This window comes from Phocoena phocoena, chromosome X, assembly GCF_963924675.1.
Source record: "Phocoena phocoena chromosome X, mPhoPho1.1, whole genome shotgun sequence".
NCBI lineage: Eukaryota > Metazoa > Chordata > Mammalia > Artiodactyla > Phocoenidae > Phocoena > Phocoena phocoena.
Window position 1 is genome coordinate 61,580,127 of NC_089240.1, and position 22,159 is coordinate 61,602,285.

General features: G+C 51.4%; 1 protein-coding gene across 3 annotated transcripts; it reads right to left on the reverse strand.

The window, feature by feature from the left end:
* Nucleotides 1-4,484: 4,484 nt before the first annotated feature.
* CITED1 (Cbp/p300 interacting transactivator with Glu/Asp rich carboxy-terminal domain 1) lies at nucleotides 4,485-10,264 on the reverse strand. Of its 3 annotated transcripts, XM_065901174.1 has the most exons (4): nucleotides 9,812-9,991; nucleotides 8,056-8,173; nucleotides 5,684-5,808; nucleotides 4,485-5,089 (listed from the first exon to the last, which is right to left on the reverse strand). In XM_065901174.1, the coding sequence occupies exons 2-4, from the start codon at nucleotides 8,066-8,068 to the stop codon at nucleotides 4,562-4,564; spliced, it is 666 nt and encodes a 221-aa protein (XP_065757246.1). In that variant the 5' UTR covers nucleotides 8,069-8,173; nucleotides 9,812-9,991; the 3' UTR covers nucleotides 4,485-4,561. The 3 variants fall into 3 exon arrangements, with proteins under 3 accessions (XP_065757246.1, XP_065757245.1, XP_065757247.1); XM_065901173.1 differs by lacking the exon at nucleotides 8,056-8,173 and having other exon boundaries at nucleotides 9,812-10,264; XM_065901175.1 differs by lacking the exons at nucleotides 8,056-8,173; nucleotides 9,812-9,991 and adding an exon at nucleotides 8,606-8,692.
* Between the last annotated feature and the right edge of the window lie 11,895 nt (nucleotides 10,265-22,159).

Consider the following 22,159-nt stretch of genomic DNA (forward strand, 5'->3'; position numbering starts at 1 on the left):
GAATTTGAGCATCTTTTGATAAGTTTTAAAGTCATTTTAATTTCTTTTTCTGTATTTCACTTTGCTATTATTTGCTATTATTTGCTCATTTTTATATTGGGTTGAAGGTCTTTGACATCTTGCTTTGTAAGAGCTGTTTTCATATTCATTATGAGTTGCATATATTTTCTCAAGCCTATCACTTATTTTTTGATTTTAACTTTTTTTTGTTTCTTTTTTTTTGCCATAAACTTTTTTCTTTCGATGTAGGGTTTTGTGTCATTCTTGGAAAGGTCTCCTCATATCAAGATTTTCTTTTTAAATCCCCTCATATTTTCTTCTAGTACTTTTATGGTTTCATTTTTTTAAAAAAATATATTTATTTATTTGGCCATGCCGGGTCTTAGTTGTAGCACGCGGGATCTTCATTGCCGTGTGTGGGGTCTTCCCTGTGGCATGCAAGATCATTTTTTTAGTTGCGGCATGAAGGATCTTTTAGTTGCGGCAACTGGAATCTTTAGTTGTGGCATGCATTATCTTTAGTGGCTGGCATGTAAACCCTTAGCTGTGGAATGTGAGATCTAGTTCCCTGACCAGGGATCGAGCCCGGGCCCCCTGCATTGGGAGCGTGGAGTCTTAGCCACTGGACCACCAGGGAAGTCCCTCATTTTTTATTTTAAAATCTTTGGTCCATCCGGAAATAATTTTGGTGTCCAGTATGAGCTAGTGTATCCAGTCATCCCAAAGCATTTATTGAATAGTTCCTCATTTCCTCTCTACTTTGAAATGCTAACTTAAAAATTGTGGTTAAAAAAACACATAAAGGATTGACCGTCTTAACCTTTTTTTTTTTTGGCTGCACTGTACAGCTTGCTGGATCTTAGTTCCCTGACTGGGGATCAAACCCGGGCCCACAGCAATGAAAGTGCCAAGTCTTAACCACTGGACCGCCAGGGAATTCCCATCTTAACCACTTTTAAGTGTGTAGTTCAGTAGTGTTATCACATTGTTGTGCAACAGAGTTCTAGAACTTTTTTATCTTACAAAAGTGAACCTCTAGGGACTTCCCTGATGGTGCAGTGGTTAAGAATCCACCTGCCAATGCAGGGGACACAGGTTTGAGCCCTGGCCCGGGAAGGTCCCACATGACACGGAGCAACTGAGCCCGTGCGCCACAACTACTGGGCCCATACGCCTAGATCCCGTGCTCCGCAACGAGAGAAGCCACTGCAATGAAAAGGCCATGCGCTGCAATGAAGAGTAGCCCCTGCTCGCCACAACTAGAGAAAGCCCTTGCGCAGCAACAAAGACCCAACACAGCCAAAAAAAAAAAAAAAAAAAAAATCAGAAGTGAAGCTCTCTAATCATCGAACAACAACTTCCCATTGAAATGCTACTTTTTCATCATAGACTAATTTCCTGTCTTTGTTATTTTTTGCCTGGACCATTGTAACAGCTTTCTAGCATCACCATAATTCCAATCTTTCATGCACACTGTAGCCTGATTCATTTTCCTCATGCAAGCTCTGACCACAACACTCCTTTATTCAAAATCTTCAGAAGCCCTCTTGGATACTGCAATTGAAATTAAGTCCCCCATTTGCAGCAACATGGATGGATCTAGAGATTATTATACTAAGTGAAGTAAGTCAGACAAGGAAAGACAAATATCATATGATATCGCTTATATGTAGAATCTAAAAAAATATGATACAAATGAATGTATATACAAAACAGAAACAGACCCACAGACATAGACAACAAACTTAAGGTTAACAAAGGGGAAAGGGGTGGGAGGGATAAATTAGGAGTTTGGGATTAACATATACACAGTACTATGTATAAAATGGGTAACCAACAAGGACCTACTGTACAGCACAGGGAACTATACTCAGTATCTTGTAATAACCTATAGGGGAAAAGAATCTGAAAAAGTTACATATGTAACTGAATCACTTTGCTGTACAACTGAAATTAACACCAAGATCTGATCCCAACTTACCTTCTCTCAGCCTTCTGCCCTTCAAGGAAGTCAAGCGGCTGCACTTTCTGCCCTTCCTTGAAAAAGCCACGGGCTTCCTAACGGTTGGTTCTGGTTTACACCATGTCCTGATTTATCTTTTAGTTTGTGCTCTAGTTGTTCCCTGTGCCTGAAGGCCATGCCCTCCCCTCAGTCCCCTAACACAATTGCTGCCTTATGGAAATACAATGTATCCTTCGAGACCATGGCTGTCTCTGCCACTGGACTGTGAGTTCCTTGAGAGCAGGAACAGGGTCCCCCACATTTGTCCCCAGGGAGCAGCACAGCTCCTGGCCTCTGGGAGGCAATCTTGCTTACACATCCTCACCTGCTCCCAGGCTACAAGCTCCTTGTGGGTAGGCAACGTTCCTTACCTGTGTGTATCTGGGAACCTTGCCTCCTAGCCCCTAGGACCTGGCCCAGGGTGAGGCTTGGAGTTGGCTCAGGAATTTCCTGGAGACCTAATGAACGTGCCTGGTCTTGTTGTGAGAGGCCTGAACATGAAATGGTGGGGCAGGGGCAGAGGCTTCCTTGCCTTCCCCCAACTGTACTCTGTGATGTCCGCCCCCCCCATCATGCCCCTTCTCCAGCAATAAACGATTACCACCCTACACGCTCACCCTGCCTCCCCAGATCCCTTAGGACCCCATGTCTTCCTGTTCACAGCCTTAGACGAATCTAACCATACACCTTCAGCAGGATCATTCTAAAAATCAAAGTTGGTTAATTCTTTGCTTTCCTGCAAATTTCCAGAGAGGCTCCACAAGCCACAGGGCTGGTGGTACCAAGGATAAAGGCGTGCTCCCAGCTTGGCCTAGAAGGCCCTTTGAGCCCAGCCTCTTGCAAACTTCTTTCTAGTCCCCTCCTCTCACACCCCGTCCCAGCCCTATGACCCTGCTTGCTAAGCCCCAGTTGTGTAGCTAGTACAGACCCTTTCATGAACATGCACTTGTGTAAAGGCACAGAGCAAGGCCAGCGAGGATGCACCACAAACAGATAAACAGTTGCTACCTCAGTGGAGGGCAAGAGGCGATCAGGATTGAGGGAGAGAGCTGGTCAAAGGGTATTTTCGCTTTATCTGTAGAGTTTCTACCTTTCACAAAGAGATTGGATCATGTATTTATTACTTGTGAGATATCAAAACAAACAAATGAACCAGTTCAATACCAGGAAGCTTTCCCCAGACTTCCCAGGCAGATGGAGCTGTTTCCTTTTCTGGGATCGAATAGGACCTTCCGCCTGTGTTATAGGAAATACTGTTTTATTGTAATTTGTTGATGCCTTCCTCCTTCTAGATGGGGGATTCCCTCAATGGTACAAACCTTAATTTATGCTCCTGATACTTAGCAGAGTGCCTGGCCCAGAGCAGATGCTCAGGGAATGCTCAATCCAATGCTTTGCCTCTTTCGGTGGGCTCCTTCGAAAGCATTTTCCAGGGGACAGGCCCCATGCTAGTCCTGAAAATCTGATTCGTTTTCACAGTGTCCAAGGAAGAATGTCTCTGGGAGTCTGAAATGTGGGTAGAGGAGTCTCTAGGCTCTTCGGTTGTGTCAATATGAGGACAGGGCTGGATTCCACACCAGCCCCATGCCCCCACCTGCCCCCTTCCACCTCAAGGCTGGGATCCAGCTCAATGCTGCTGTCCTGTCACTTGGCATGCTTCTAAAGCTACTGCCTCCTCAGCAGTTAATCTAAGGGCAACAGATATATCCCCAAATGTTGACCTTGTCGAGCCCAGCTCCGATCTGTCTCTAAAATGGAGGCCAGCTCAGAGAAATGGGCTGTCCCCATACAGTGTGGGCCAGAGTTAGGGGACACATGTCCCAGGCATGGAGGTGGGGCTTGAGCAACTGTCTGAAGGACTTGAAGGCATCTAAAATCTCAGTTTAACGGTCTGTAGCTTTTGCAATTTTCCAGAGAAATCTGAGCTCCCAGGTCATAGGATCCTTCTTGGGTCATACTTATTGCCCAAGGGCAAAAAGGCAAGGAGTGGCCTTACTGCATCATCTGGATTGGTTCTAGAGATGGGGTGGGGGTGCCTTTTAGAGTTGGTGAAGCGTGTGCCACGTGGCTAGGGCAACCCTTTAGACTTGGATGCACAAGTGGCCAGGATGCTATAGAAGGGTCTGGATCAGTCTTTCTTCCAAGAATGCTCCCAACCAGCCCCTGTCATCAACCTCGAATAGGACAGTGTTCCTGGGGTCTTAGGGCAGTGAGGCTAGGTACCTGGACTGCTGGAGATATAATGGCAGTGGTGATGGCAGTGGCAGCAGGAATTCAGTGAGGAGCCTCCCCTCCCCACCCCCCGACCCCACCTCGGTCTTCCCCATTCCTCCCATTCCAGCCCAGCTCCCTCCCAGCTATCCACCAGCAACCCCACCATGGGTCTCAGGCAACCACACCATGGGTCTCAGAATTGCTAAAAGAATGTCAGACCATGCCACACCCCATTAGACCTCAATGAAGAGCACCTCCAGTTGGACCATCTCTTGTAAGTAACTTTTATTTTTATTTACAACAGAATTGGTGGCTTTATTCCTCCATCTTTAGGAACAGTTGGCATCAGCAGCCAGATGGAAAGTCTGCAGTGAAGTCAAACTCATTCTGTCCCAGCCACAGCTCCGGAAGCTCATTGGCTCGGTCCAGTCCCAGTTCCACCACCAGTGACATCAGCACCTCCTCATCCACTGGGTCTGAATCGATGATGGCAGGACTCTGGGCACCAGCAGAAGGAGAGAGTGACCCCGCCCCTCCCGCCTGAGCCCCGAAGCCCCAGTTTGGCAGGGGCCCTGCCTCCCCAGGTTGGCCCGGAGTGGCGGCGGCCACCCCATGATACTGGCTATTAAGTTTCTGCAGCTGCATACTGGCCAGCAGGTGAGGGGCGGGGTTCAGGTTGAAGGGTGGGGGTTTAGTGGGAGGGGCGGCAGTAGGAGAGCTTATTGGAGATGGAGATCCCGAGGAACTAGCGGAAGCCCCATTGGCCTTGGTTCCATTCGAGGTTACCCCGGGGTAGTGCAGGATGGCCACTGCTTTGCGATCTTTCACCGCCAGGTTAGAGTAGGCCAGAGAGCTCATCTCTGGGTTGGCATCCTAGAAGACAGAGAAAGGCAGAGTATGGTACCCCTGCTCCAGGCTTTGTTCCTCACCATTCATCAGGCCCAAAAAGTGCTTCGTCAGGGGCTAGTGGTGGGGAAGTAGCAAGAAGGCCCCCCTGGAAAGGTAGGCTCCTTTCCTAGCTCAAGTTAGGCTCAAGCATCCTCCTGCCACCTTGGCTCCGAGCACTGTGCTCAGGCCTAAGTCCTCATGCTGGGCACCCGTCATCCTAAATGGGTTCACTGCTTTCGTCTCCATCCCCCGACTCTGCCTTCAGCTCGCCATTCTACAAATGGAATCTCATTGTCCCTCTTCTCAGCCTCACTTTAATCCATTGAGACAATGGAGCAGTTTTTTTCCAATTCTGCTTCTCCGCTCCACTCTCTGCCATCTTTCAATACCCCTAGTGGGTTCCAAGTGACCATGTTTAAGTAGAAGCTATTTTCATTCTCTCCCAAGAAAGCCCTGCTGTCTCCAGTCTGCTAAAGGACACCAGATACCCCAGCCAGGAGGGCCTACCACATGGCCCCGGCCCTGGCCCGGTTGTCTTTCCGGCTCCAGTGTCTCCGACTGTAAAATGGCAAAAGTTACCTCCTTCATAGGTGAGGTGCCACCCTTGACATCAAGTGCAGGCCTCGACATAGTTGGCATTTCAGAGCCTTGGCAGAAGTTGGACAAATTGGTGGGAGGTGATGCTGCCAGCTGGAGCTGTTGTGCTGTATGTGAAGGAGAAGAGGTAATAAGGGCAAAGGCTTTATTGACCAAGCAGGTACTAGCAAAGCCCAAAGCTGGGCCACTCCACACAGCTACAAGGCAAGGATGGTGACGGGTTAGACCCAAGACCAGAGACCACCTGAGCAGAGGGAGGAGATCCAGTTGGAACTTTTGCCTGAGGCAGGAAAGGTGCTAGATTTGGCCAGGTGCTGCCCAGACAGCCAGCTACCCACATCACCAAGAGGGGACACATATGACTGTTTCCTCATGCCAGTGATGTCAAAGCCCCAAGTGGGGTGCACTCTTCCTGATTCTGAGGACAGCAATGTCCCTGAGTAAGTAGAACACTGTCTCAAAGGGCCACAGGCATTCAGATTGGAGGCATTTAGGCCTCCACCAGAACTGGGAGAAAGTAGGAAGGAGTCAGGGCGAGGAAGACCTAGAAAGCTGGGGGCTGCTACCCAGAGAAGGAATAGGTTCCCAAAGCAAATGTCATGGGGCTCCAAAGTCCTGCCTCAGCCATGGTTTTGTGTGAGAGAAGCTGGGATGATCAGGGTAGTCTGGGGGCTCTGAAGTAGCCAGAGAGCAGCTAGGGATGTCTCAATTTCCTCCACACCACAAGCCCCCTCCAAGACAGACCTGGCAGCAGCACTTGGTTTTCCCAGGACACCTGCTCTGAGCCCAGACACACTCATCTGTAGTGACAGGTGGGCATAATTCTTCCCGGAGGGAAACTGAGGTACAGACGTTCAACAGCTTTCCCATCAGGTGGCAGTGGCTATGGGAGCAGGAGCGAGCGCTCCTGTGCCCACATGCCTCATCTGACCGCTGGCCAAATCATCATACCTAGAATGATTCAAATGGCTCCTGAAGAAATGATCCCCTAGGTCAAATGCCAAAGGGATAAGATAAGGGGATGAAGGGAAAAGAATCTCCCCAAACCAGAAAATAATAATAATAAACAATCTCTGAAGACTCTAAAGTTATTTTCCCAGAAGCTTTTTTTCTTAAAGCCCCATATAGTCTAGCCTTCATGATGAATTAGAGATGTAGAATTTCATATTTATGAATACCTCCTGGCCCAAAGACTCTTCAGCGTCTTCAAAAGTCTCTAATCTTTCCAACAAGGCTAGAATTCTCTGTGACACCTCCCTCCCCCAGTGGTCATTAAGAATCTGCTCAGACCCTTCTAGAAAGTGGGCACTTACTACCCTTCTTTATCATCTCTGCACCGCTTACTTGTAGGGGAGGGAGGCAAGAAAAATAGAAAAAGGAAGGGGGGCAGAAAACACGAGAAAACAATCGGTTACTGGGTCCGCCACCACTGCTTGATTGGAGCCCTGTTTCTCCTCTGAGGCAACCAGAGAATATTTCAAACCAGTGATTACAAGACAAGGAATCTAATCCATGTCGTCTTCAAGAGCCCAGCACCTTCAGTATCAAGCAATTTTCATGTCCTAAGAAAAATGTCGGGAGGGGGGTGGCTGTCCATCCTTTCCTGTTCCTATCCAGCCTTTCTTCTTTCTTTATGCTACCAAGTACCCGAATGTGCATAAGAAAAAAAAAAAACAAAAAACAGCAGCAACAACAAAAAGAAACAGAAAGAGGAGGAAAAAAAGAAAAAGGAAGAAAGAGAGAGAGAGTGCAAGAGAAAAGTATCTCTGTTCTGATATCAGTTCCTGGGGAAGACCATTTTACCACGTCTCCCCCTTCAGGCTGTGAGCTCCCCTAGGCAGGACCCTGTTTCCATTCAGATCTGTTGCCTCCCATCGCCGCCTCCCCCTCCACCAGCCCCGACCCCCGGCCTGGGTCTGTGCTCCATAGGCGCTCAGTAAGTGTTGTTGTATCCGTCTGAAAAGGCAACCGCATCTCGATCGGAATCCTTGCCCCTGCTTCCCCGATTTTGTCTCCCCTCTGCCACCCAGCCCATTCGAAGGCAAAATGTGGCAGCACAGAAACGTCCCAGCTCTCTCTCCAAGCCTCGAGCCGACCACTGCGAAACAGCTGCGAGAGATGGCTGGGCAACCCAGAGCAACAAGTGCCTCCTCTCCTGCGGGTGCCTCGCGGGCCCGGGCCACCAGTTCCCGGTCCCGCAGCCCGCCCTCCTTCACAGACCGTCCCGTGGGCCGGCAGACCCCTACCGCCTAGATGAGGGTGGGAAAGGGAGAGGAAGAAGAGAGAAGGGAGAGGCAGGTAGGGGGGTCGCGTCTTTGACCTGTTGGGGGACCAAAAGTTAAAATGGCACCAACCGGATGGCTCCATCTCGATTGCTATTTTCTCACTCAGGAGAAATTAAAAAATCCAAACAGTACTGCGGCTTGGCTTGGATGCGCTCTAACCAGACCAGTCAGTTTCGCCACCTGAAAACTAAAGGCCCGTTGTTTGCGGACAGCTCGGCCGCCCTCCTCACCACATCCCAGGTGGAGCCGCCGGAGCTGGGGGCGGCCGGGAGCATCCCTGCACGGTGGACCGCGAGCACCCAGGCCGCCAGGGCCCCGAGCGTCCGATCCCGCGAGTGCCGTATCAGGAACCGATCGTGGAGACAGGATAGACAGGCGGGGAGGGGCCCGGGGTCTCGGCGTCCCCGGCGAGTTTGGGGCCCCGCGGTGCTACCGCGCGCGGGGGCGCACTCCGGCGCCGGCTGCGGCCACTCCCGCGCCTCACCAACACTTACTGAGCGCCCGCAGAGCACCCGACGCGGCCGCGGGCTGAGCCTATCCCCTAGCCAAGTCGCCTGTGGTCAGTGCTATCACTCCGCTACGAGAAGAGTGAGAGGCTCGGAGAGGTTCGGTAACTTGCCCAAGGTCACAGCGCTAGAAAGTGGCGGAGCCGGGATTCGCAGCCAGGTCTGTCTGCCTCCAAGTCCGGCGCTTGGCGAGGCAGGGACTCCGTGCGCAGCCCGGCCCCGCCGCCGGCGTTTATAGGCAGAGGGGTGTGTGCGTGTGTGTGCGTGTGTGTGGGGGGGCGTGAGTGTGGGGGAGAGCAGAGGTCGACCAGGCAGTAGAGGCAAGTTGCCCAAATTCTCTAACTTCCATCCCTCAATTCCGCTGAACTCGGTCCGAAAAGCCCCTCTCGCCTTCAGACCCCGAAGGAAACCTGAGCTTTGTGCAGCCCCAGAGCCGGAGCGTCCACATGCGGTCCGGGCGATTAGCAAAGTCGGTGGAAGCCAAGCTGGAGAAAGCGCGGGCGCGGGGAGAAAAGGTGCTGCTGTCTCCCCAGGAGAAGCGGGCGCTCGGCCCGGCCGGCCGGCAGGCGGGCGCGCTGGCGAGCGAGCCGGTTCGCTGGCTGGCGGGCGGGCGGGCGGCGGCCCCTCCGCCCCCCCAGCAGAGCAGCTTTCAAACAGAAAACAAGTCCCCCAAAGACCCCCGGCCCGCCCGGCCCCCGCCCGCTCCCTGCGCCCGCTCCGCTGGAGTCCCCGGCCCAGCCGCCCAGCCCACCGCCCTACCGGGCGGCCCGGCTTACCTCCGCGAAGCCGCCTGCCCTGGAGAGAGGGAAGCGCGGAGCCTGGTGAGCCGCGGGCGCAGCGGCGGAGCCCCCAGCCCCTGGCACGCACGCCGCCACCGCCGCCGCTAGCCGGTCGCGCTCAGTGCCACCCGACCCCGGGGCGCCTGGGAAAAGCCCGCACCACCGCGCCGCGCCGCCGCCGCACCTCACCGTGCCGCGCCAAGCAGCCCCGGCCCGCGCCCGTGCCCGCCCGCCCGCCCGCAGCTTCGGCGCCTGACTCCGGGGCGGTGGCGGTGGCGGTGGCGGTAGCAGCCACCGCGCTCCCTTCCTGGCGCGGGGGAACCGGGTCTCAAGCCCCCATTGCCGCCCGGAGAGCCCTGACGCACACGCACACGGGAGCAGGCTGGCCTCGGCTAGGAATCCCAGGAAGGACAGACCCTTTTCCCCCTTTTTCTCTCCCCCCCTCCCAATTTCCACGTCTTTATAACCGGCTTAGGGCATTATTAGCACATGTCCTGGCTCGTGGGCGAGTTGGTGGCAAAATCTGAACTGGATACTCACCGAGGGCCAGAGCGGGTGCTGCGCCTTCCTCAGCCCTCTTCCTCCTCGCCAGGAACGACCCTTCTCCGGCGGGCTGTGGGCGGGCAGCCGGGCGGAGCGAGCCTCTTCTCGGCAGCTCAGCGGTGCCCCTTCTGCAGCTGTGCCGCTGGGAACATTTTATAGCGGCGGCTGGCGTGTGTGGCCCTTTAAAGGCGCTCGAGCTGGTGCAGTCACCGCGGATCGTGTGAAAGCGAAGGGCCGGCTGGGGAACGGAGTCCGAGCGGCTCCGCGGGTCCGGCGGCGCCGGGGACCGGCCACGGCTCCCGGGGTGCGGCTGGCGGGCCCAGGCCGTGGTCGCCCCGAGCCCCGAGCCCCCGGCCGACGCCTGCGCTTCTAAAGCGGGCGGGAGCCCGGGCCCCGGGCACAGTCTCTCCCCACCGCCCTGCATGGACTTGCCCAATAAATTCCACTTAGTAATTTCGCTGAGGCGAGGGAGAGCTGTTAGTGTCTGTTTTCTGACCTAAATCTAGAGGGTGGTCAGAGCGGGCTTCAGGGGGTTGGGGGGAGAGCTATGGGCTCAGGAAATGACCTGGGGGAGGAGGACGAACAAGGGACGGGGTCCAAGGGGCACGATTTGGGTTTTCTGCAGGGCTTTCTCGGAGTCTGTCTGCTCCCTTTGGGCTGCACCATCTCCCTGGTTGAAGGGCCGAGGCTGGGGGTCCCTTTCCCCTTAAAGTCTCCAGATTCCAGGCAGAGCTTCTTGGAGGGCCTATCCGTCCCGCAGCGGTGGCTTCCTTCGAAGACCTGAGCTGGGATTGGGTTCAAGGGATTCCTCTTGTGGTTATCCAGGGCTGCAGGAGGCTGGCGGGTTGCGACGTGGAGATAAGTCACGGATCGTGGGGCCAGGTGCAGCTCACGAGGCACAGCCGAAAGGCCAAGAGCAGGCAGCAGGGTATGAAGAGCTTGCCCCGGGGCTCGCGGGGACTCCTCCTGCGTTCCCAGTATGCCAGGTTATTTTATTATCATTATATAATCATTCCAGGTAATAAGAATAACATTTTGCATTAGGAGAACATCTTTCTTGGGTTAGGATGTTATCTTACAAATCTCTTCGGAAAAGAGGTCCGGGTCTTCTCCTTCATTTCAGTCATGCTCCTCCTGGCCAACAAGCTCCCGTCTCGCCTCTTACAGGAAGGCCACCAGGACTACCCTTCTACCAAACTCTCTTTTCTTGGCCCCTTTCAGCAATAACTACTCAGTTTACAGTGTTTATAAAACATGCTCTTTTTTAAAAGTCCTGATGTTAAGAAAAAAGGGGGGAGGGAAAGTCATGAAGTCATTTTCACTGTGTATGTGTTCTGTCTTCTTAATTGGATTTGAAGACCTAAAGGTCTTTTCCTTTTCTTCTTTCTTTCCCACATTTTCTCTTCTTTTCTTTCTTTCTTATTCTTTTTCTTTAGTACCCCAAAGTGCCCTGCATTTGCTCTTTGAACAAAGTTCTGTTTGTTGATGGACTGACCGGCTTACTGACGTAAAGATGAGGAGCAAACAGAGGGACAGATCAAGGCCCTTCCTTGACGCCTGGAGGAAGCTGGGGCCAGTGCTCTGGACGCCAGGTAAACCCATTCCCCAGCCCCCAAAGCTATCTTGCCTGCCTCCCTTCCTTCCCCTCACCCTGCCTCAACACAAACCCCAGTAACAATCACATCCCACACACCATCCTTGCACTTTCTCACTTTGCACAAAGATTGTAGGTCATGCCCAGTTTCCTTCTGATAAAAGGCGGGATCTATCGGGACCCTAAAACCCTACAAAGTTTGCTTGTGAAATACACCCTCAAACCATCTTGGTGTTTGCCTGACGTGAGCGACCCCGGGCTTTCGAATTGTGTTTTGCTAATTTGGACCTCCGACCTACCCTCCCCCTCAGCCCCCGCTCGGGAGAGGGTCTGGAAACCGCAACAGCGTCTCTGCGGAAGGCTCCGGATCCGGGAGGTGGCGGATCCGCCCTCCATCTATTGGATGGCTCCCAGGCCAATTGTTAGAAAGAGGCATATGTTCATCTCGGCTTCTGGAGTGTCTCCGGAGCAGTTGCTCAACAGCCAGCCCCCTCCCCCATCCGGACCATTGAAGGGCAGAAAAAGGAGCGCCCTCCGCCACATTTCTCTTTGCCCACATGCCAGAAAGGGTCTCCCCACTGGTAACTTCCTGTCATCTCCACTGTCCGCCTCCTTGGGAGCAGGAAAGAGAGGGGCTACGAGCACTCAGCTTTGGAGCACAAAAGCCACCCTTTTCCTTTGGGGGGCAGATGGAAGGGGAGGTTAGTCTCAGAGGCAGGGAGAGAGCAAAGGAGACATTTGCATTTCTCTGCAAATATGCCCTGGATCACTGACTTCCCAGTCGGTTCCAGCAGAGCTCAGAGCTCTCCGCTGAACTCTTATCTCTAACTTGGCAACTAGACTGCGAGCTCGCAAACGAAGGAGAGGACAGGGATGATCACCCAGCAAGAACCTTCTGTGCTCCAGCATTGGACCTGGCATGTTCCCAACCATCATCTCACTTAATTCCCACGCCCTGTGAGGTAGGGTTTACCAAAGGTGAAAAGGAGTCCCAGAGATTGTTCAAGTTCACACAGCCAGGAGGTCCGGTGTTTGAATCCAGGTTAGGCTGACTGTAGAGTCCTCACCCTCACCCCTGCACCTTGCTGCCTGGGAGGGTAAGGGGGCATCTAAACTGTGGTCAAGGATACAGGTTCAGGGGTCAGTCCTCCTGGATTTAAATCCCTACTCTGCCATTTACTAGCTCTGTGATCTTAAGCCAAATGGCTTCATTCTTCAGGCCTCAGTTTTCCCATCTGTTAAATGGGGATTATAATGGGAGCAACTCCGTGGGCTTGTTGCAAGGATCAAAGGAAAAGCTTGGGTTGATGCCTGCTGTGTAGTAAGTGGTCCACAAATGCTGTGCCTTCTGATTCTTTTCCTTTTGCCTCCTAGTCCTGCCCCAGCTTACACACTTCAGGTTCAATAACACTTGCTGACTGATTAATTTAAAAACCAGGCTGTGAGGGGATGAAGCAGGTCTATAAACTCAGGAAGGGGAGAAAGAGGAAAATGCAGGTTTGTTCTCAAAATCCCACCTTCCAGAAGCAAGGGCTGTCTGAGTCTTATGATGGGAGCAAATTAGGGAGCAAAAAAAGACCATGACTTTTTACAGGACAGCCCGTATGCATACAGAGTGGTCTCTAGAAACATATACAATAACTGTGTAGAAAAGTTAAAAAGCACACATTGCCACGTGGCTTGCAGGATCTCAGTTCAAACCCCGACCAGGGATCAAACCCCGGACAACAGCAGTGAAAGGCTGCAGTCCTAACCACTAGGCCACCAGGGATCTTCCATAAAAGCACGGGTCTTTGTTTAAGAATGTTTGGAGCAGAATTGTTTGTAATAGTGAAAAATGGAAAGCAATTTAAATGTCCATGGTGAAGGAGCGGCCCTTGGTACCTTGATACTAAAAAACATTGTTTTTAAATCCTGATTTCAAAAACTCTTTTATTCATGGGAAAATGTTCACAACAAAATATTAACTAAAAAAAAGACACAGGGTACAAAGTTGCATAAATATGATGCCAAGTTGCAAAGGGCACAAGGAGCAGAAAATTAAGTACTCACTGTTTCCAACCATGTATGAATATGGGTAATGAAGCAATGGTCAGGAAAACAACAGTGTCAGGCGGGTGGTAGGATTGTGAGGCATTTTTTTTCTCTTTTCTCTGTTACGCAATATGATGATATTATTCTTATAATTTACTATAAGTTTATAGTTAATGGACTGCATAAACAGTATGCTTCTACTATTGTTAAAATTATTTGTGCATGGAAAAAAATATTGAAAGAATATACACCAAAATAGGGACTTCCCTGGTGGTCCAGTGGTTAAGACTCCGCACTTCCAATGCAGGGGGCACGGGTTTGATCCCTGGTTGGGGAACTAAGATCCCACATGCTGCGGGGTGTGGCCCACCCCCCCAAAAAAGTATCTTAAGGAAAAAAAACAAAACCTAGAAGAAAGCAAACAGAACACCAAAATGTTAACAGTGATTATAATTGAGTGGTGGGATTATGGATGATATTTTTCTTTTCCTTTATTTTTCTGCTGTAAGATTATATTATTTTCTTACAATTAAAACAGGTTCATAATTTGAAAAGTGCATAATCAGTACAATCCCACTGGTGTTAACAGTATGGCTGTAAATTGAAAAAAATGGGAAGGAAATGTATTAAAATATTAACAGTTTTTATATTAAGTGGTAAAGGATTATGATTTTTCTTTAATATGATTTTATTACTTTTATAGTTAAAATAAAATGAATACTTACAAATGGCATATACAGTAGGATCCCACTTTTTTTTTTTTTTTTTTTTTTTTTGCGGTATGCGGGCCTCTCACTGTTGTGGCCTCTCCCTTTGCAGAGCACAGGCTCCAGACGCGCAGGCTCAGCGGCCATGGCTCACGGGCCCAGCCGCTAGGCGGCACGTGGGATCTTCCCTGACCGGGGCACGAACCCGCGCCCCCTGCATCGGCAGGCGGACTCCCAACCACTGCGCCACCAGGGAAGCCCAGGATCCCACTTTTGTTAAAAATGTATATATATGTGGGTGTGCATAGAATAAATAATAGACTGCTCCAAAATGTGGTTGTCTCTGGGTGGTAGGGTTATGGGTGATTTTTGTTTTCTCTCTTTTTAAAAAAAATTTTATTGGAGTATAGTTGATTTACAATGTTGTGTTAGTTTCAGCTGTACTGTTTTCTCTTTTATACAGGATTTCTTCATTTTCCAAATTTTTTACAGCTATCATGTATTATCTTTTAATTATGAAAAATGTAAAAAAAGAATTCAATACTGAAGTATTTATGGGAAAAAAGGGCATGTCTGGGATTTGCTTTAAAATATTCCAGTGGGGATGGGAGAAAAGTAGATGGGGATATAGAAAAAAATGCGATGATAATTGTTGAAGAGGGGTACATGGGCCTTCATTATAATGTTTACTTGTGATTATGTTTGAAAAGTTCCATAAATACTTTTTTTTTAAAACATCTTTATTGGGGTATAATTGCTTTACAATGGTGTGTTAGTTTCTGCTTTATAACAAAGTGAATCAGTTATACATATACATATGTTCCCATATGACTTCCCTCTTGCGTCTCCCTCCCTCCCACTTTTTAAAAAGCATTTTCACATCCATTATCTTATAATCTTATGCCAACCCTGTGGGGTTGATTATCTCCATTTTGTAGAAAACCAGAGGTTTTCAAGAGGTGAAGTCACTTGCCCAACCCGTCACACAGTTGGGAAGTGAGACAGTAGGCTTGACTTGGGGCTCCTCACTCCAAGCCCAGGGCTCCCCACCACATCCCAGTTGCTGCTTCTTTATAACAATTTAAAAAAATTAACATTTCGTCTGGCGATAAATGTCATAATTGTTCCCTGCACAGAAACTGGAAATAACAGAAAAGCACCAGGAGGAAAACATCATAACCCACCGGCATCATAGAAAGACCCTTTGGTGTCTGGTCATGCAGACTTTATCCCTGCTGTCTCTTACTCCAGAGGTAATGGGTGGGGCAAACATCGTAAATGCAGTAGGAGTGGTGAGTCATTCCTAATGGGCTAGTGAGTGAAGCTGCAGCTGTTTGGGGACCCTATCATGTGTGAGGGGCTCAGGAGATGGTGGGTCCTAGCCACCCCCTCCCATCCTTCCTTCGTGCCCCCTCCAGATACTGCAGTCTGGATCACAGTTCTTTCCTGTATTCTTCCTTCTCCTGTAGGATCTCAAGGACTACAAGTCCATTTGGGAAGTCAGGGTGGCCTCTCTCCCCTTATTTCATCTGGAGACCCTGCCCAGAAGCCCCCTTGGGATCCTGCAAGTCTGCAACCACACCGAGTGCGGTTGTGCCTCCATTTCCCCATCTGGAAGATGCTAGTGAGAATAGCAGACCGGTTAGCCTCTGCCAGGGAGTGATGAGCTAACGTCTGTAGCGCTTTCCAGCCCCTCGGAGCAAGGTGCCGGAGCCTCCCCAGCGCCTCGCCTGCCGCTGCCAGCCTGAGTGAGCGCCTGGGCCTGGCTGCCCCGCGCCGAGGGAGCGGTCGCATTCCTCTGCCCCAGGCCAGCGGGCTTGGACCCGCACTCGCTTCTGCTCCTGTGTTAAAAGAAAAAAAAAGGAGGAGAATTGAAGAGAGGATGAAGAAGAAGAGGGGAACAGGGAACAAGATTAGTCCTGGGGAAAGGGCCTTGAGAAACAGAAAACTGAGAAGAGAGCAGGGAGATAACAGGGCATCCTTGGGCACTCCAGTCAGCTTCAGCGATTGTAGCCTTGGTTTCCTGTTTACACAGGGGGGTGGGGGAAGTTTGGAAAGGGCCAACAACTGGGGCCAGTCGAATTGATTCCCTACTTGATTTCCTGTTATTTATACATAATGGGAAAACCTCAAATATATGCAAACAGCTTCGGCCACCCAGCCTCTCACATCCTTCGTGGCTCCGCCCACTTCAGGCTTTGGGGATGTCATTCCAGTATATGCCCCTTCTCTGTGCTCCCTCCTGGCATTTAACTTCACAAGAGGCCTAGGAAGTCAGCACTATCACCCCATTTTAGAGAGAAAGGCACTGAGCCCAGAGAGGTGAAATAACAGGCCCAAGATTGCAAAACTAGTAAGCAGCGGGGCTGAGATGCACAACAGAGTGGGACTCACCCCTAAGGCCAAACTCTCCCTCTAGGCTCCCTGCTTCTCTGTTATCGGTGTCTATGCTCTTCTTGCTTCTAGAACGGATGCTCGGCCTCTCCCACTGCAGTTGGTGGTCAATGTGTGTGGGGCAGAAGGTATTCGTGGCCCAGCTTGAGGGAGAGACCCTTGAGGGGGGAGCCCAGTTAGGGTCTGTGGCAGGAGTCTCCAGGGATGAGGTGCGGGTTGGGAGAGGGCTGCAGCCCGAGGATGGCAAAGGCGACTCTGAAAAATATTATCTAGGGAAAAGCACAAGGTTCAAAGGCAGGGAGGGAGAAAGGTGCTGATGTCGGGGAGAAAGAGACACAGCTGGGCCAGCCAGGCCCTGGGCTGTTTGGGTGATAGCAGTGAAGCTGGAGGCCTTGGGAAGGTGTGAGGTTTTTGTGGGGGAAGAGAAACTCTGCTTTAAGCATGTTTAGTTTAAGCTGTTGGCAGAACATCCAAGTGGAAATAGCTTGCACACAGCCAGGAATATAGGACTGGAAAGAAAGTGTGAGGTTGTGTCAGAAAGAGCAATTGGCAGGATGACTTTCGGCCAAACTGGGGGGAACGTTCCCCTGCGTCTCTCCGCAAGCACAGAGAGGGGCTTTCTCCTCAGGCGCAGGACACTGGTGCTTCACTGCAGCGCTCCTTTCCTCTGCTCACCGCAGACCCTGGAGCCCAGCACAGTCGTGCTACATGCTTCAAATCCCTAAAGGGCACTGTGAAGGGATCTCAGTCCATAAATTTCCCCATGCCACGGAGTGACAGGGGCCTCATCTTACTTTGCTAAATACATTTTGGCTGGGCCTCAACATACCAGGCCTTCCCTCGATTCACTTCAGCTTCTAGAACACAAGTCTTTGGGGTCTTGTGTACTCTCTCTTTTCTGCCACCCGCCACTTTTAGGTCAGCACAGCTGACTTCATCCTTCAGAAGGTGAGGCCATTTTAGTCTGGCCTTGATTCCTACAGCATCAGGCTGAAACTGCTCCCCTCACCTGAGCCCTGAAGTGATGTGGCAGCCCCTTGGCCCCCAATCTCATGTCTGTGCTGGGAGTACTACCCTGCCCTTGTCTCTCTTGGGCTCTGGGGTCCTGCCTTCCCAGCCTCCCAACATTCAATCGCATCTGAGACCTCAGACTTCCACTCATGGTCCATCATGGACCCCACTATTCCTCTAGTCAGAGCCCTGCTGGCATGGAGAAGTCTCCCAGCTTGGGAGACTTCCCTGATTGCCTCTGGGGTTGGCTCAGACAAACGTGGCTGTGTGAATGTGGTTAGGGTGCATCTCACATGTACAACCTGGGGGACTGGAAAGGTTTCCCTGGATCCCCACAGCCACAGACGCTTATCCTTTTGGAGATCAGCAATCAGAGCTGGAGACAGATGGAGGATCTAATGTAGCTCAGGGGGTCAGGGTGCAGACTCTGCTGCCAGCCACGAGGAGAGGACCACAGGCCCAGTGACCCAAGGTCCCGCTGCTGGCTCCACACTGAGACAATGCCCTCCGCCAGCACATCCAGGCTCCTTGTGCCAATCACAAAAAGGCACCTCCTCTGGGACGACCAATTAGTAACAGGTGCTGCTCCCTCTGGGATTTACACAACCCTCATCCCGGGGCACGCGGCTTTGCAGGAGGAACACAGACTGCATTTCAGGGGTCCCTGTGTGGGGTATGATCTGAACAAACATATTCGGAGGCCCTGCAAAGAGATGAGCCTGGATGAGCACATGGCTGATGTTCCTGCAGTGGCCTAGCACCCCTAAGAATGCCACCTCAGGGGCTTCCCTGGTGGCGCAGCGGTTGAGAGTCTGCCTGCCGATGCAGGGGACGCGGGTTCGTGCCTCGGTCCGGGAAGATCCCACGTGCCGCGGAGCGGTTGGGCCCGTGGGCCATGGCCGCTGAGCCTGCGCGTCCGGAACCTCTGCTCCGCAACGGGAGAGGCCACAACAGTGAGAGGCCCGCATACCGCAAAAAAAAAAAGAATGCTACCTCAGGAGAGTTTTATCCCTCCCAGCTCTGATGAAAAACATCAATGGTAACGTTTCCTGGGCACTTACTAGGTGACAGACAGACCCTCACTGTTCTTAGTGTTCCATATTTATTCTCTCCTCGGATCCCCGCAGCAACCTGAGGTGCTGGGCGACTACTATTGTTACCTCATCTCTATTTTTCTGATAGGAAAATTGAGGCATAGAGATGTTAGGCAGCTTGCCTATGTCCTACACCCTGTTAGTTTTGGGCTGAGGATTCAAACCAGGCCCCAGAGCCTCTGCTAGGGACCAGTGGGCCTCACTGTCTGCCAAGTAACGTAATGTCTGCTGGGACCTGCCGCTTATAGTTCCTAAAGGACTTTCCCACCCGTGAGCAGGGTCGATTCACAGCCCCTCCTCCCCCACTGAGGTCATCGCTATTATTATCAATCCCATTTTACAGAAGGAGGCTCAGAGAGATGAGGCAACCTTGCTGAGGTCACACAGCTAGCAAATGAGGATGTTGGGATTTGAATCCAGTTCTGCCTGCTTCTATCTCCCTTTCTTGCTCTCTAGCTACCCCCCACCCCAAGGTTCTTGCCTTTCCTCAAAACTGAATGTCAGAGCCAGTGGGGCCTGGAAAGATGACCTCATCTGAACCTCACACTGTTACAGAGGAGGAAGCTAGCACTGCATTGCTACCTGGTTAGAGTCAGAGGAAAAGAGACAGACAGACTGAGCAGAAAGAAATGTATTCAGTGGAGAAAGAAGGAGAGAGCAAAAGAGCAAGAGGGTGAATGCCTGGGAAGAAAACAAGGCAAGGAAAAGAAATCAAATGAGAAAGAGAAAGGCCCAAAGTGGGGTGAAGGCATAAGTGACCGGCCATCTGGAAGCAGCACCGAGCTTGGTGGGGGCGTGTGTTTGTGAAGCAGGGGAGCCAGACCCACAGGTGCAAGGGCCCAGCTGCTGCCAGCCAAGAACTCTCTGGGCCCCGTGCCCAACCAGAAAGAAGGGGCTTTGGGCTGGGACAGACTCTCAGCCAGCCTGATGGGGCTCACCCCTGAAGCCTTCCTTGGGAAGAGGAAGGAAGGTTCCCATAGCCTCTTTGCATTTTCTTCAAACTCCTACCAAGTGATACCTTTGGAGTCTCGACTCTGGATGATCCCTGCTGCATCTGAATCCCAGGCTGTCTGGCCCTGGCCTCGCCTGGTCTGAGGGGATGGGTAAATGCCAATTCATACTGCCACCAGCTTGGTACACAGGAGGGACAGATAGGGAGGGGGAAACGGCTGTGCAGACCCGACTGGTCATCTTCCCAGCCAGCTCGAGGCCTGACTTAGTCTGAGGTCCAGAGCCTGGGGCTCTGCCATCAGATTGACCTTTGTTCAAGAACTGAGGCTGCCACTTCCTAGCTGTGTGACCTTGGGCAAGTGACTTTAGCTTGTTGGGCCTCAGTTTCCTTCCATGTAAAGTGGGAAAAATAAGAATACCTACCTCATGAGGCTGTGCCAGGGTTGAATGAGATAATGTCTGTGGCTATAAACTCTCAAGTGCTGTACACATGTGAGTAATTACTCTTCTCTGACCCCTGTTCCCTGCTGCTTGGGGGATGGAGTCAGACTTCCAATCCAAGTCCAGTTCCAAGCTTGACTTCACCTCCTTGGCCCTGTTTTCCTCATTGTCACATATGCCTGTGTGGGAAGTCAAGCCTCCCGACCCATCGGGGTGGGCTCAGGGCTGCTGCTATTCCCACATAGTTGTTCCTTCAGGCCACAGACATGAGCTGAGCCCCTGCTCATCCCCGTTTTGGTCACCAAGGCCTCAGAGGGGACCACGGTGCCAATTTGGCCCTCAAGGAGTTCCCAATAGAAAAGATAGAAAAGCAGACAGATCAAATCAAGCGGGAGATAAGAAGAGATGACACCTGAGCAGAGGGCCAGCATTCACCAGGTGCTGGGGACAGCATGTGCAAAGGCATTAATGGGAACTAAGAGAGCAGCACAGGATGGGGTCGGTAAGGATGCCACGTTAAGAAATTCAGCCTTGATGTGCTCACTGAAGGTGGCGCGGGCAGATTATACGTGGAGCCTGGTACAGTTTGTTACTCAGTAAACCATGTGCATTGCCTCCATTTTCTCCATCCACCCTCCACCCCCACCAGCAAGCAATTGAGCTGAGCCCTAAGCTTCCAGGAGAGATCCCAGTTCTTTCTCCTGAACTCAGGCCAATAAGGCACTTGATCCCCCGTCCCCCATCCCACCCCCACCCACACCAGCTTCCCAAGCTCAGTAAATGGCACCTCTGTTCACTCAGTTTCTCAGGCCCTAAACCTTGTCTTTCTCTCTCACCCTATGTTCAACTGATAAGCAGATTGTCAGCTGTCTCTTTAAAGTACATCCAGGAGCCAAACCACTTCTCACCACTTCCACAGCCACCACTCTGGTCCAAGCCACTGTCATCTCTCTCTCTCTGTCTCTCATTTTTAATTAAAAAAAAATTGAAGTATAGTTAATTTACAGTGCTGTGTTAATTTCAAGTGTACACCAAAGTGATTCAGTTATACATATATAGCCACCGTCATCTCTTACCTAGATCACCGCTGCAGCTTCCTGACTGGTCTCTTTGCTCCCCCATGCCCTCCAGTCTGTTCTCCACGCAGCAGCCAGAGGGATCCCGTCCTTGTCTACTCAGGAGCCTCAAACAGCGCTCCATCTCCCCCAGGGGCAAAGGTCGAGGCCCTTACAGCGCCTGTAGGACCTGGGCCCTCCTACTTCTCTGCACTCTTTCCTCCCCCCGATTCCCTTCGCTTCCGGAACACTGGCCTTGATGTTTTCCACATGTGACAAGGTGGTTCCTGTCTCAGGCACTTTGCATTTGCCGTTCCCTCTGCCTGGAACACTTTACAGGGGAGCCACATGGCTTGTCACCTCACTGCATTCAGGTCTTGGCTCAATGTCACCTCTTCACATGGGCCTTCCCTGGGCACCCTATCTAAAACAGCAATCCTGTCACTCTCAACTCTTACCTTGCTTTATTTTTCTGCATAGGACTCATCACCACTTGCCATATTATATTTGTTCTGTCTGTCCAGCTACCATGCACATTCCACAAGGGTAGGGATTTTTGTGTTTTGTTCACTTCTGTATCTCTGATGACTAGTATACTGCCTGGCACATAGCAGGCTATCAATAAATATCTGTTGAATGAAGGAATGGCTGAGCTGGAGAGTCCAACTTCTGGGTGTGGGAGAGAGAACTTGCAGGAGAGTCAGAAGTGAGATGGGGCAGAGATTAGCCAAATGGGCTCAGCACTGGAATATGAAACAGATTCTGCAGAATATTCCTCAAAGGAGAAAAGAATATGAGTGAAAATCAGATGAAGGCTGGTAGAGGAGAGCTCAGTAACTCAGGGGCAGAGTGGGTAGGGTTGGAAGGATGGCATTTGCCCCTCTCTCCCGCCTTCTAGGCTGGTAACCCCAGGACCACGCCATGGAGCTGACAGGTGCCTTCAGAGGAGGAAGTCCAGTCTGGCAGGAAAGCTTCAGGGCAGCGGCCACAAGCCTGGCAGAGAAGCCAGCCAGGGAAGACTGGAGAAGGCCTTGACAAATGACACCCCCTACCCCCAGTATATA